The sequence below is a fragment of the Ascidiella aspersa genome, chromosome 7 (assembly GCF_963924565.1).
Source record: "Ascidiella aspersa chromosome 7, kaAscAspe10.2, whole genome shotgun sequence".
Classification (NCBI taxonomy): domain Eukaryota; kingdom Metazoa; phylum Chordata; class Ascidiacea; order Phlebobranchia; family Ascidiidae; genus Ascidiella; species Ascidiella aspersa.
The window spans coordinates 7,473,575-7,488,872 of NC_139453.1; the positions used below are offsets into that span (position 1 = coordinate 7,473,575).

General features: G+C 36.7%; 1 protein-coding gene across 1 annotated transcript; it reads right to left on the minus strand.

Annotated features, from left to right (window-relative positions):
- Positions 1-2,884: 2,884 nt before the first annotated feature.
- LOC146137500 (uncharacterized) lies at positions 2,885-14,699 on the minus strand. The gene is made up of 15 exons (XM_083394365.1): positions 14,607-14,699; positions 14,050-14,181; positions 13,598-13,686; positions 12,380-12,581; positions 11,310-11,810; positions 10,284-10,630; positions 9,436-9,627; positions 8,696-8,899; positions 8,298-8,495; positions 7,567-7,620; positions 6,513-6,672; positions 5,922-5,994; positions 5,083-5,299; positions 4,318-4,457; positions 2,885-3,483 (listed from the first exon to the last, which is right to left on the minus strand). The coding sequence occupies exons 1-15, from the start codon at positions 14,687-14,689 to the stop codon at positions 3,271-3,273; spliced, it is 2,805 nt and encodes a 934-aa protein (XP_083250491.1). The 5' UTR covers positions 14,690-14,699; the 3' UTR covers positions 2,885-3,270.
- Between the last annotated feature and the right edge of the window lie 599 nt (positions 14,700-15,298).

Consider the following 15,298-nt stretch of genomic DNA (forward strand, 5'->3'; position numbering starts at 1 on the left):
GGCGGGGTCTAAAGCAAACAACAGCTTTTTTTCATTAGTGGAAAAGCGCTGGGCTAACGCAAGCGAGATCAGTGGTTGTCAAAGATTAAATATGCTGTGATAAGACCGGCATCTCGATGCAGTGAAAACGTTTCCACAAAGTGTATTTTTTTTTAGCATAATGCTTGGAGGTTGTAGCAAGGCGCGGTTGGAATATCAAAGCCCATACAGAAGTCGTTATCATTTTCATTTTTTCATTGTCTATTTTCAACAACAGATGTTAAGAGTTATTAAATGAAGAGTTATTCAAATCTTTCGAAATGATACCATATTGGTTTATTGTCAGCCACTATGGAGAAAATACAAGAAGCACTTTAGGCAAGCTGGAGAGTACCATCCGCAAGCTTTGCGTGTATTTTTGCCTGTTTTTTTAAAGTGTATTTTTGCCTGTTTTACCTTAACGTAAATAGCTTTCGAATCTAGAATAATTTTCTATGTTTGATTTATCATGTTTTTGCCTAATGGCGCCGGCCGCTTATCTCAACCCTTAAGTTAAAATGGTAATTTTCGCAACTAAACTATAAATGCAAATTTATGTGTTTACATTATTTTGTATTCGTTTTTTAGAGACTGATGATGCCGTGTTTGGCGAAATATATTTCTCTTTTATAAAGTAGAACCTATAGTGACTGATTTTGACTGAGACAAGAAAGTCTATACTGTTTTGCTAAACTATAAATATAGACATTTTAGCGCTTTGCGCGAATGTTTTTCGTTCTGCAATTAACACAAATAACAATCGATTTTTAAATAAAGGACTTTTTCAAACGACAGTTTTGTCAATTTAAACAAGATAAACGATAAAATTTATTGTGCCGTCCGAAAATCTTGTTCTCCACTTTTGTGTGTGCTCATAGGCTAAGGTCGACTATTCCAATAATGCAATTTTTCGTCTTTGCTGCATGGCGATTTAAACTGTACGTGTACGTATATTGATTATACAGACATGAGTTTATACTTTCGCGCGTTTTGTAAAGTACGACTTATCGACATTGTAATTATGCAAATCTGTGCATGACAAACGGAAAGTATTTTTCCCTGAAAGTCACGAGTTACCAAAATGCCAATCGGAAATCACGAACAACTTTTCTGCGTAGGGCTCGCACTTTTTGCACGTGTATGCAACGGTTTTGCAAATGTCAGTTTGAAGGCAATTCGTTGCTGATTGACGGTTATGTTAAGACGAGAAGTAGCTGCTCTATATGATTCAGGCACATATGTGAGCAACCTTTCACAAATGGAAGTAGCCATGCCCGATAATAACGGGTCGGAGCCGATTCCCGTTACTAAGTGGTGGCATGGGGCTTCGTTGATTTGCTCTTATTTTCAATAATTTGCAAATCAACGTTAAGCTATTACTTTAAAAGGTTATTTTTAAGAAAATATTGCTTTAAAGTTTAAATGGAATGTCCTAAGCAAAAGCAAAATTAGGCCTAAAATTAGGAAAATCTCAATTAATTATTATTACATGAGCCATTTTTTTCGATTTTGTCTGTTTTATCAATTTTGTAGGTTTTGTCAAACAGCATTTTGACGAATACCATTATATCGGGCAATGTGCAGATATTTCATGTGTGCCTAATAAATGATATCCTCTTCCAAAATAAACGTTCTTTAAAATCAAAAAATCTAATAAATACCCTTTTTTGCTGACATTTTGCACGCGAAAAAGCAGGTTTTATTTTTCGACTGCACGTCACGCCTTAGCTTTGTGATGTCATCCTTAATATATGTTCGTTTCCACTAAATCAGGCTCGCCGCCATTTGTGCCCTTAATCAGGGGTACATGTACCCCTTGGTGGTACGAAACACCAAAGCAGGGGCTACGACATGCGCCATTTAGGCATATTGTGAAGAATGCGTAATTTACAAAAAGCAACAACAAAAAAGCCTTTAGTAAATTGACTGATTGTTTGTGTGCTGTAAATATTGTTGAACTTACAACACTGTATTTAATGTATGCATTCAACACATAAGTTACAAATACATTAATGTTAATTCCTATTATTACAATTTTATTTACTTCCGTTGGCCATTGTAGGCAGGGGTATCAGCAAATTTCAAGGGTACGAGCGCTAAAAAGGTTAAGAAACACTTCCTTAGATATGAAATAAATAAACTATACCTTACCTTAAAATTACCGTTGTTAAAGAACATTCTTGTTTCTCTAACTGAAGTGTAATCGACAAAGACAGGATTGCGTTTGATATGATACTTAAATATGTAAAGGGGGGGAAAGCAAAGAAAATATAAAAGCAGGAGGCGTCATAATAATAAGGATAAGAGTCCTTGATCAAGAAACAGAAAAACTAGATTTTTTATCACTGAAGAGACTATAGCAGTGGTTCTAAACCTTTTTGCTTGTTGCACCCTTTAGAATTTACAAACCAATTCTGTCACCCCTTTCTTGAATTGCTTAAATAACAAAACCAGTTTAATTTAATTTTCATTCAAATTAACTGATAACACAGTAGCACAATACAAAAATTTGAGTTAGTTTTTCATTAAACTAAGCAAAGAAATTATTACAGTGATACATTTTTATTGTCCGATTCAGCATCCCCATAACCCCTTGGAATAATTCTCGCACCCCTTGGTTGTGCGATCACCCCTATAGTTAACAAACCCTCAACTATAGATACTTTGTTCAGCGAGCACTACCACTAATGCCTTACAATCACCACAGCAAAGCGGTTGAAATTACGACTGTCACAACTAATACGAAACAAATCTATAGTCAACCAACTTGGCGGATTGAACGTTAAGGTACTAGTATGCACATTTCAGAAAATCGTTTAATTCCCCTAGGGGAGCGCGCCACCCTTCAGTTTAAACAAACACTAACTAAAACAGAGAAAATGATTTATTTTGACACAATTTGTTTGAAAAACAAAACTGAAATTAAAAATTGTCAAATAATGAATTCGGGTATAATTAAAAAACAACAACAACTATGTAATACAAAGCAGATGACTTGTGCAACCGCGTTATTTACAAAACCACGTGGAGATGTAACGATTGTTGTTTATTTAACTGTAATCAACAAAAGCACCTTTCCTTATCACCGAAATCGATGTAGAATGTTACGCATTTACGTGTTGGCGCCAATGCATTAAACCGCGCAGAGAATAAATTCATTTCCTATCTAGGTGATGGACAAAGGTATAGACATACGATGGAACAACTACAGACTATGTGGAAAAAATATTTCGCGATGTAAGATTATTCCGCTTAGTGTTCCGGCCATTCTTGATCGCTGCTTCGACAGTCGGCACTTCCTGACGTCACCTGACGTATCCATTTGGCGTATGACGTCACTCGCGAGTAGACCCCAGGGTAGCCGACCTCACCGCACTTGAGCCCGTATGACGTCACGCCATCTACGTACCACGTAGCATTGACGCCGAGGCCATGACGACACATCAGTGGACCGCCGCTGTCTCCCTATAAGGAATGGAAAGTTAGTGTCAGACAAATCTCGTTTAACTAAGAACACAAAACAAAAAAAGCGACGTATGAAGAATAGAAAAAACATTGTTTTTTTTTCTTCTAATTTGTAGAGTGTTCATAATATTATCGCTGTTTTGCTAACTGCCAAAACATTAGGGGAAAATGTGGGCTTGACGTATGTTTTATGACAAATCAATGCTAGCGACTGGCAGTAAAATATAGATTAATGGAGTGTCACATATCCGTGGCCTACATAGCAAAAGGTTAAAATTAAGTGACCTATATATAAATATAAAAAGTTGTAATCGAAGGTCAAAATTGGAAAGTTTATCAATCAGCCTACAAAGACATATAGGAAGAATTAGCTCATTTTAGGTAGGCTATATTACTCATTAACTCTCTACATCAATAAATCATTTCAATTTTGCATTTCCGCCTTTAGGCACCTTATACTTGAAGCCAGTTTGTTGTGATTAGAAGCTGATTTTCGAGTGTTTTTTGCCTTTGTTTTTGTTTTCTATATTAGTATATATTGAAAGCTTAGATTGTTGTATTCTTTTTTTCATTTTTAAGGTTTATGACTCATGGGCGACAAAGTAAAGTGAAACCAAATAACAGAAATTACACACGGTTATATAGGGTGCAGAATTCAATCACTTCTAACATAAACCAGTAGTTACTGCGCTTTAGGGACACTTGCGAAATACCAAACGCGCGCAACGAGTGCATGCTGTAGGGCAGTAGACTCTTTAGAGTGCGACAACAAAACGCAGGATACGAAATTAGTACAATGGTAGAACTCCATGACAGAGACTATAGTTTATTCACCTGGCAGGTGTCCACCTTTCGCTGTCCGCCCACACACAGCATATTCTCCGGTTTAAAGTGGACGTAGTGAAGATAACATTCGCTTGTCGGACGAATAGTGAGACTTGCTTGCTTAAGGTAAGTGTTGTTGGGACCGGTATCTGTAACAAAACACAGGTCAGTTTATAGGTGCAATTTTTTCCAGGAACCGCGTTGGGCTTCAGGCTTGAAGGATCGTGCAGCATGGATTAGTTGAAACTAGGAATGTAGCAAAATTCTGAGTCGAGACCACGTATATATATTTATGTAAGTTGTGCAACTTGCCTGTTTTCGCCCTCTAAACCGATACCAAATAAAATAACTACGATTAAAATAAAACAAGTTGATAAAGACAAGACGTGAAATTGAAAAGCTTTCAAGCTGGTAATCCAAATTTGTTTCTACATTAAAAAGCAAAGTTAATTTCAAAACTGTTAGAACGATTTTTTTTTTAAATTCAATTAACCAATTAACAAGTGATTTTTACCAGTGACATGGTAAAATTAAAACAAAATGCAGGTATTGTTTGACTTAGTAGGAATATTGATTAGGCCATTTTCAAAACTGTTACCTACTTCTTTATGGGCTTCGATATTCCTATTCAAAGACAAACTAAAACCTCCGACCATTATGCTCAAACGTTTGTTGTTTTTCGGAAAATTAAAATACAAAAAGTCAAAGAACGTTTATCGAGGCAACCTGGTTAAACTAACTAAGCAGATTAGAAAAAAACTCAACTCAACTCACTTTCCGTTAGTCCCCAACCGATTACGTAGCACCGGGTGCCTGTCAATGGACCCCAGGGAATCCCCTTGAATATGGGTCGGATGTAGTTTGGCACACAGGCTGGGCGAATTGCCTTGGTCATATTAACTGGAGTCTTGAGCTTGATCAGTGCAATGTCGTTCGCTTGTGATATCGTGTCGTACTGGGGATGGAGGTAGAACGCTTCGATAACTTGGCTCTGTTGAACAACACAATACGATTAGAGCCTCGTCGTTTTGGACAGCAATTAGGATCGAAACTGTGAAGTAGGCTAAACTACTTGGATTGCAAGAATCTATATAGGATCATTAGAATAATTAATGAATATACCGTTGCTGACAGGCATTGTTGCATTTGAAAAATTGTTTCTATTTAATATCCAATTAATCTACTAATCGAAACAATTTAAGCAATCTGCAATATGCTAGCAATTCACAAACTAGGATTTCTTAACAATTTAAGCGATTCAAGTAACCCAACAATTCTCTCAATCTTAATAAAGTACCAACGTCGCGACCAACTATTCGGGAAAGCGGGGAATTTGTGTCACAATAATAATTTCTTACAGGTTTTCTGTGCTAGCATTTGCCCTATATGAGCTGAGAAAAAGAAAATTTCTCGTGTAGAGAATATAGATCTGATACTCGAGAGGTTAATTTATTTTCTAAGAATTACATTAAAATACTTATGTAAACGATAATTTAGCAAACTGAATTTGTAGGTGAGGAATAGATTTGAATATCGACCTACACAGGACCAAAAAGGTGAGGAGCCACGGATTTAACCTAACTTTTTTTTGCAATATTTTAAATGCCGCTTACCACAATTGGTCGATCGCCGTCATTTTCTCTCTTATGTTTTCCGATGTTGACCCGGAATATATAAGTGTTGGTTCTGTGGCAAACATAATGAGAACTCACAGTCGCTTCCAAGCTAACTTAACGATTGGATAAACGTAGCCCGTCCAAGAAGAATTACACGCTGGTGTTTAAATTTGGGTAATAGGGTTGTGACCTTAAACATGGTTGTATTAATTAAAAAAAAAACGAATTGATAGCCTGTTTTTAAGTGATTAAGAATGACAACTTAAGTCCAAGTCAAGTCGTTTGAAATAAATAAAAATTCAAATCAAATTATCAGCTTTCCAATAAAGTCCCCAGTCATAATTCAGGCAAGTCAAATCCTTGTGCAAAAATAAAAAAACAACCCAATTTTATTAAGACATTACCTAATGAACATATAAAATGTTTACACATAATGACTTGACATGGGCAAACAATGACTTAGAATGGAACTTCACTTATTTTTTTTTTTGGAAATAATTGAACTGGGACTTAAACCTTTTCAAAACGTCTTATTTACCAGCGATTTGCCAACTATGTAAGCGACATAAACCACTCTTTCAACCTTACTCAGTTGATCCGCCACCTTCAACGAGAAAGCAATGCGCTGCGGTGAGAACCCAGTTGGCGCAGATCAGGGTTCCTCCGCATTGGTGCCTCTCCCTTCCGAAGATGCCCTTTATCAGCTGAACAATCCACGGCCATGAGCCTTGGTTTGCCCACTGGCCACCTAGTTGGAATACAGTCGTTGGTAAATCGAAGACTTCGGGGTCGTTCGATGTAATGTTATCAATTAAAGATTAATTATATTGCCTAATTGAAATTCAGTTGACACTTATTTCAAATTTTATTTATGTTAGGATTAATGCAGTTTGTCAACAGCTCAATTTTACATTATTGGGATTTTCGCAACACTTTGCTTCTCGCGAACTTTTACGGTCAGCTATCAAGAATCTGCAATAATCCGAAACTAAGTGCAAAAGCATCGAAAAATGCCAAAAACAAGAAGAAGATATATATGCGAATTAATTGTCTACTTTGCTTGTCGACCTGTTTTTTAAATATTATACTGAATCTTTAAATTAAGAAACTATTATGAAATTTTTTCAGAAGGAACATTGATACTAATTAACACCGTTTAAATCAATGATTTTTTTGGTTTATTGCATAAAAGGCTCTTTTACAACTTACGGCCTAATCGATCTTTGTAAAAACATTTCGAAGCCGTTGAAAAACTCGTTATGACAAGACTCAAATTGCATTTCTAATTGCATTTTTTATTAATTTTAGCTTGATAATGAATTGCAAAGCCGAAAAGGTCGAGTTGATCGACTTCATCTTGATTAAGGCGTTTCGATATGAACTTGTATCATCTTCAGTTAATGTGCATAAGAAGTAACAAAAGAACCGCACTTACAAAGTGTGGAACGCAATTCGTATCATTCTGTGTTTCTATAATCGGAGCATTAGTTAGGACCTCATTAATGCTAGTTTGGTAAATGTTAAGGTGCTAGTTAATGGTCCGACTATATCAACACAGAAGCCAAAATTTATATTTTAATTAAATCAAACAAGAAACTGTTCAATGTAGTTTGCCATTTCTTGAAAAGCGCTTCTTACTTACCGACGATTTTCACTTTGGGCTTGTAGTATTGCTTCCCGCAGGTGACCGTCTTTGCTGCAAAAGAACAAGTATCAATTCCTAGTACAACTTCTATTTTTTTCACTCAGTTTAAAAATTGTTTTCTACCAGTCGTTATTGAAAAGAGTGTTTTTATGGGCGCTTTATGAATTTTACATTGAACAAAACATATTTGTTTCCAGAATTTTATTGTTTCCAGGATTTTCTACAAATCGTATTGTTTTTAGTATTATACCTTCACTGTCAATGGCATAAAGTTTTACGGAAACGTTTGTTAACAGTGAAATATTGATTTTGTCATATATTATGGCTTTGGTATTTTTATACTTTTTTATTTGTTTACCAATCGAACAGCAAACTGTATAAATTTCTGTGTAATGCAAGGAAAATAGTATTGTAAAAGTACACCGCAGGAAAAACTAAAAGGATTTTTAAACCAAATGGTTTCACGCAATGCAAAAAATACTTGTAGAAAGTTAACAAGATATTAATTTTTTTTAAACCGATTAAAAAGTGTAAATATTTGTCTAATTTTAAGTAAGGTTATCAGGTGGCACTATATAAAGACAAGTTGTATTAAATTCTCGACAAGCTTTCGCACAACCGTGCTTCATCAAGTTTAAGTCTTTCTTTTTGCTACATCACGTCAAAGTAGAAAAAAAAACAAAAAAAACACAGAAAAAGTAGAAACCAAAAGTGTATGATTCACTTACGCTTGGGAGCTGGGCAGCGATTTCGCGCTATACAGGCGCCGTCGTGCCAAACAGGGAGATTCCCGGGACAGGCGCACCCGGCCACGCAACTTGAAGGGTCGTTCACACATTGAAGTGTCACCCCCTGTTCCCCGTGCTTTGGGCAGGCCTGGGTACATCCAACACAGAGGGTATAGTACCTACCTCCAGTGCATTCAGCTGCAAAGTAATATACGTTTTAAAAGGGTTAAATGTTTATAGTCCAAGAGGTATCACTTTTTACAAAAGACTTATTTATACTGGGCCCATCAAAATATACGTAAGACCTTGTATGGATTTCACCTCGTGTGCCTCAAACCCTGAATTAAGTATCGAGCGACAAAAATTTAAAAGGTATAAGTTTCATGTGAGGGACTCACGTCTTGGCGGCGGGCAGAGTGCAAATGGAATACAGGTGTCGTGGTGCCAGTAGGGGAAGTACCGTGGACAGCTACAGCCGGATACGCACTTTCCAGGGATAATTCCGCACTGGTTTGCCTTGGAAGGGTCGCCAAATCCCGGACAAAACCGGTTGCACGTTTTGCATTGGGAGTGGCTCATGCCACCCGGACACGGGGCGGGCACTGCAGCAATGAAAGAATATATTGTGTTAAAAAAAATTTTTTTTTTTTGCTGTGGCAAGCGTCATAGTCCGTATTTTGTGTCATATATATCAAAAGTTTTTTTTATTATTTTCAAATAGAAGTTATTTCATGGCGATCATGGTGGATATTTTATTAAACACATGTAATAAAATATGTTTAAGTATAGGTAAAAAAGCATTATTATTAGTAAAATTTCTGATATTTCAAATTGAACAAAATATCCCAACTTGTATCATCTTCAGTTAATCTGAAACGTCCTAATCAACATGATGTCGATCTGCTCGACCTATTTTGCTTTGAAATTCATTATCGTGAACATAAAACAATTACAAAAAATAAAATTAACCCGAAACATGTTTGTAAAAAAAAATGCGAAACACCAATTTTTGCCACTTTGTTCGCTTATCAAGCACCGCGTTCCGTACGAGAAAGTTTAGAAAAAAAAATATTTTTGGTAAAAATATTCCGAAACATTTTTGTGAAAAAATTGCGAAACAACAATTTGCGCCACTCACGGTTGCTCTTGCATTGTTCGCTGTTTAAGCACTGCGTTCCGTACGAGATGGGTCGGTCCTCGGGGCACGCGCAGCTGGGGCGACATGAGCGCGCAAAACAGGTGGGGCTGGTTACCACTCCTCTCACGCAACTGAGAGAACAGAAGGGCTCACAGTCCACATGAACTCGATCGCCCAGGCAGAACACAAAGCCTGGTAAAAACAGAACATTTTGGTATAGAAAAAGCTTACTGCTTTGTTACTGTTTTCTTATGACTTGACTTGACGTAAGGCTTTTGACTAAAATGACTTGACTTGATTGAAGTCTTTCGGACAAATGACTTGACTTGACTTGGCTTTAGTCTTTTGGGCAAATGACTTGACTTAACGTAAGACTTTTGACCAAAATGACTTAACTTGACTGAAGTCTTTGAAACAAATAACTTGACTTTCCTTAAGTCTTTCAAGCAAATGACCTGACTTGGCGTAAGACGTTAGACCAAAATGACTTGACTTGGACTTGTCACTTTGTCAAACACATTGGGGTAAAGTTAAGTGTTTTTATTAATTTTTTTAATAAAATCGGGTTATTGGTCTAATCTTTTGCACGTAAACCAATATGCTTGCTGTGTAATGCTATTTTGTTACTTTCTGTGTGAGTTGTTGCTTATAATCGAACAACTTAACAATTCAATAAGTAACGTTTTATTGTTTGTACCATTGAAAAAAATGACTTGTTTATAACCGACTCCACGGCCCTCTACAAAATAAACAAAAACAAAACATTTAAAAAACAAAACATCTAAAAGAAATATTAACATCATATTTACTTAGGGAAACTTCTCCACAAATAAACTTAATTTCCTTACTTCTGTTCAAGCCGACAGGAGCCTCCTCTGTAGTCGTAACTTCCGGTACGTAGGTCGTCGTCGTCGCCTGGTGCGTTTCAGGCGGCGTTGATGACGTAACAGGCGTGTTAATGACGTCAGGGGGCGTCGGCCCGCTCGGCAGAACGCTGACGGTGTAGCTGATCCTAAAGCCGCGGTAGTTCTTCAGGCCGTTTGTTGAGAAGCTGAGAAAAACCAACTTTCCGCGGGCCGTAAACGACGAAGAGGGCAAAGTGCTACCGCACAGCCGCCATTTTTGGTCTGTGTCTTCTATTACCAGCTCGTCGTTGTGGCACACCGATCTGCATTCCACCCCGTTGCACAGGTTGCTGGGTTAAACGGAGCATGGGTTAGTGTTAGGAATGTTTGATACTTGACAATTTATTTTGATATCGATACACGATGCTACTGAAATTTCGTGATTAGGACATACAAAAGTAAAATGACTGACGTTCCAGTCAAGTGATTTGCAAATTAGGTAAACATTCATGTATTTTATAGTTGGCCTAAATACCCCAATTTTACTTCAGGGTAAATTTAGATCAAGTTATAAAGTCCAAGTCAAGTCATTTTTCTAAATAAATTAAGTCAAGTCAAGTTATTTTACCTTAAACACTCATGTTAAGTCAAGTCACTTTAAAACAGTGACGCAAATGCACTCAGACCAAGTATCAGATCATCCCTTTGCACGACATAATAAAATTTCGGAAGTCCTGTATTTCTGGAACACTATATATACGGATCTGTTCATAAGTTTAATGGTGAAAATAACGTCCCAAATAGACATAAAATGCGACATGCTTTATTGTTCAAATGTTTCGGCAAATGCTCATGCCATCATCAGTGATTGAATAAAGTTTGAATAATAAAGCATGTCGCTTTTTATGTCTATTTGGTCCGTTATTTTCACCATTAAATCCTGTATATCTATTTTAAATAAAGTCAACCATTTATGCTTGGAGCTTTAATGATAAAGCAAACAACCAAATTTAAACGAAATCAACCAACCTCGCCTCTTCCATTTGCAAGTCGGTAACAGTCACCGTCACAAAGCTGCTTGGTGACGCAACAATCATCCATCTGCAATTCACGTTGCTAGGATAAAGTCCCGGATAACCAGGTGACGTAACATTTCCACTTGGCCCGGCCAGCTTCAATTCCGAGCCGCCACAAGCTCCCACCAAGGCAGGTGACGTCACATATGTGCTAGTAGGTGACGTCAGAGGTGTGGTGGTAGGTGACGTCATAGTAGGTGACGTCATGACTGTTGTGGTGGGAATGGGGGTTGTGGTGGGCGAAGTGATTATGTAGGTGAGGTTGAAGCCTATTGGAGGAAACGCTGGGAAGTTGGAGTAAGCGTTGACAAAGAAGGTGATCAACACTGAAGCTCTTCGGGATGTGAACGACGTGGAGGGCAGAGTACTTCCGCACAGGCTCCATTTTCGGTCTCCGTCTTGGATGATCAGCTTTGCGTCATGGCAACCGTATTGACACGTTGTGCATTGCTGTCTGTGAAAGCAGTTTTGTAAGTCACTTTTATATGAGCCAAGTCAAGTCATTTGAAAAAATAGCTAAGTCCAAGTCAAGTCTATTTGCAGATATAACAAGTCAAGGGCCAAATGCCAGTCAAGTCAAAATGAGAGCAAGTCAACTTCAAGTCAAATCTTTAAAACAAAAATATAACTTTAAACTATTAAAATGGTAAATTTTGAGTTCATTTATGAGCAAAAATTCACTTATACAGCAATCAAATAGTTTAATTTGAAATAAATTTAAATGAAAAACACCTAATGTAATCCCAAGATCTTTGAGGAAATGACTTAAGTCTAAGTCGACTCATTTTGGTCAAACTACTTAAGTCAAGTAAAGTCATTTGAAAACCGTGATTTAAGTGCACTTTAGTCAAGGCAATGCCTTAGGTCACTACAACACTTTGATAAGTCGATAAGAAAACAAAGCCTTGTTTTGGATGCCGCGATGGAGTTCGAAAAAATGGGAATTTAACGAGTAATACAACAAAAATAATAATTAAGCAGACCAAAGTATTTAATCCTTGATTTAATTAATGCATTATGTACCTTGGTACGTGTAAGTTCAAACTCGTAACACGAATTGTAGTCGTGCCGCCAGGTGGCGTTATAACCATCCAACGGCAATTCGAATTTCCCGGGTAAGTCCCCGGATAGTTTGGTGACGTCACTGTTCCGTAGGGCGCCGAAAGTTCCCGAACGTGGCCAGAACAGGCAGTCTCTAGTCCTTGCAAGCTGCCCGGAAAAGATCCTACATCAAAGGCGTAAAAACTAATTAGGTTTTAAGTTGTTCAATCAAAGGTTATAAACCTATCAATTAAAAACAGCTCCTCTGGTAATTGTAATTGTTAACCAGCGTTTGGGCAACCTTTTCAAGTCGCCTTTTTTGGGATGAATGAAACTGAACGCTTGTATTACAATAATGGAAAAATACAAAGGATAAAATGAAAGAAAAAACGCGTGTCATCGAACAGCCTGTATTCCTTAAGTAACCTGTGGTATACTTACTATGCTGGTCTACTGTTAAGTACTGTTTGATACTTATATAATAGAATTACCAACACGTACAATACCTATATACACTACATTTACGCCAATTTACCTGACTGTAGGCTTAGCCAGTGATATCCGATACTAATCCAGTACCGATAGCCGATATTTTAAACAAAAAGTACCGCAATCCGATACTAAAAGACGTCATTACTACTCCCAAACAGATTAAAAAGATGATATTAAAACATTCAAGACATTTCTCCGGTTTATTAGGCCTTTATTTGTTTTAGAGCGTTTCGTTGCTTTCAGTTGTTTTTCTTCTATTGTTTTACAAATTTAACTTGAGATTGCGGCTTCGGATGGCCAATCTTGGCTGAAATTCCAATATTAGTTTGGTATTGGATCAGTGCCTATACTACCGCTTACTAGTTTAGCTACAGCTTTATATTTTTTACTAGATCGCAAAATTTTAAATAAGCTTTGCCGATTTACTTTGGCGCAAGATAAGTTCGGAGCTCGTGATTTAGGAAACAATAAAGATATTGAAAAATGGGGATATTGTTTAGCAGCATGACAGGTGAGATGAATTACGTTTTTTTACCCTCAGCCAACGTTTGTAGGAAAACTAACAAACAGGCAAATTTAACATATCATTAAGGCTTTGTCGGACGACAAATTTTCTTGACAATAACTGTCGGACTTTTACATTTAACTTATTTTATCTGTTCACAAGGTTGTTGTGCGCTGATTGCTACTCTATTGCGCCAATCTCACCAAAGCATCCATTAATGTTGTTGAAAAATCCGTTGCAGCACATTTGTTTGGTTCGAGTGCATCCCTCAGTGACTTGCATCTCCACATTACTAAAACATTAATGAAAAAGTTTATAAAAAACATTTAGGACATTTCACAGAAGTAGTGGGATTCATTCGTCGTTTTTTTTTATTAATGTAAAAGTGAAATGGAGTATAAATACATTCAATGCGAAAACGATTTAATTTAATTAAACTATTTTCTTTAAAAATTACTTTTCAAATTTATTTTTCTTTGCCAATTACTTTTTTAATTTATACTAATAGGCCTTCGTGGACTCCCTAAAACAAGTTAATGTACCCCCAAAGGGTCAATGGACTCTAGTTTAAGAATCCCAGTCTTAAAGTTAGTGTAATATAGTCATAAAGTCTGTTTGGTGTTAGTTTACAAAAAACACAGTCAAATATAGTTACATGTAACAAGACTGCGGGATTCCATATGGATAACAAATGGAATGTCGTGGCTGCGCATAAGTCTTTAGGCACTGGAAGTTAACCGCGTTGCTGACCAAACAGGTGTTCACCAATTGACGTTTTGCGCGCACTCTGCACACAAAAAATTGAAAACAAAACATTAGCCCCCTAAACTGCATGTCAAGGTTTGTGGTTTGTGATTTCTACGCAGAAATTTGCAGCGTGGATTAATTAATATTAACAAACCCACAAATGTCGTTAAAAATAATATTTTGTAAGAAGACCTTTAGCCACTAATTTCAAAGGTTTTTATGGATGGAAAACCCCTCTCTGAGCCTGTGTAGTATCAGTAGGTAGACCGACGGAAACGGTTTTGCCCGAGCACAAAGGCGAATCATTTCGAAATTCAGTCTTAACTCTCCTTTAAAACAATGTTTTTTTATAAACCAGAAACATTTATATATACAAAAATTACTTCATAAAACCGATATAGACCCAATATTGTAATTACGTTGGCCGCGTGTTTATCTGCTAGCATTTATTTCACATACTAATACCTGTTATCATTTGGGACAAATCCATCGCATAATTTCAAGCAGAGTAGCAGAAGTACTGCGACAGACCTTCCTAACGCAAACATCTAAACAAGGGCAAAAGTAAAAGTTTTACCGGGACTGATGCCTGTAACAGCTTACATTGTTATTATATTAAATGGTTACATATGTGAGTAATTAATTAATCATTTATTGATTATACATCGATAAACTGTGTCTATATGTTGGACTTCACGAAAGCGAAGTTTCGACTTAAAATAATTCCGGTAAAGATAATAGGGAAACAGCAATGCAGCTTAATTTAAGTAGTTTGTCAACTTAAATAAAGCGGTAAATTTGCATGCAACAAGTCGTAGAGATTTTCAAGCCGCTGGGCTCGACAAAGATGTTTTAAAAATAATATTAAAAAAAGGATTAGCGAATGAAACGTTCAGGTTTCGCGATATTGTATTCAACAACTAATTTGAATTTAAATAACTACGAATTTCAATGCCACAAAAGTTAATAGTCGAAGACTGAACTGGCCTTTGAGATCTTTCAATTCACGTGGTAATACTTAATATTTGAGGACTTAAACTGACATTTTTGACAATATTTTAAAAAGCTGTCTGTGATTTTTTAAAGAATTACCACGGATCAAGTCACTTAATAGTAATTTCAACTTTTTCAAACTTTTTTTTTACGATGCTTTAAAC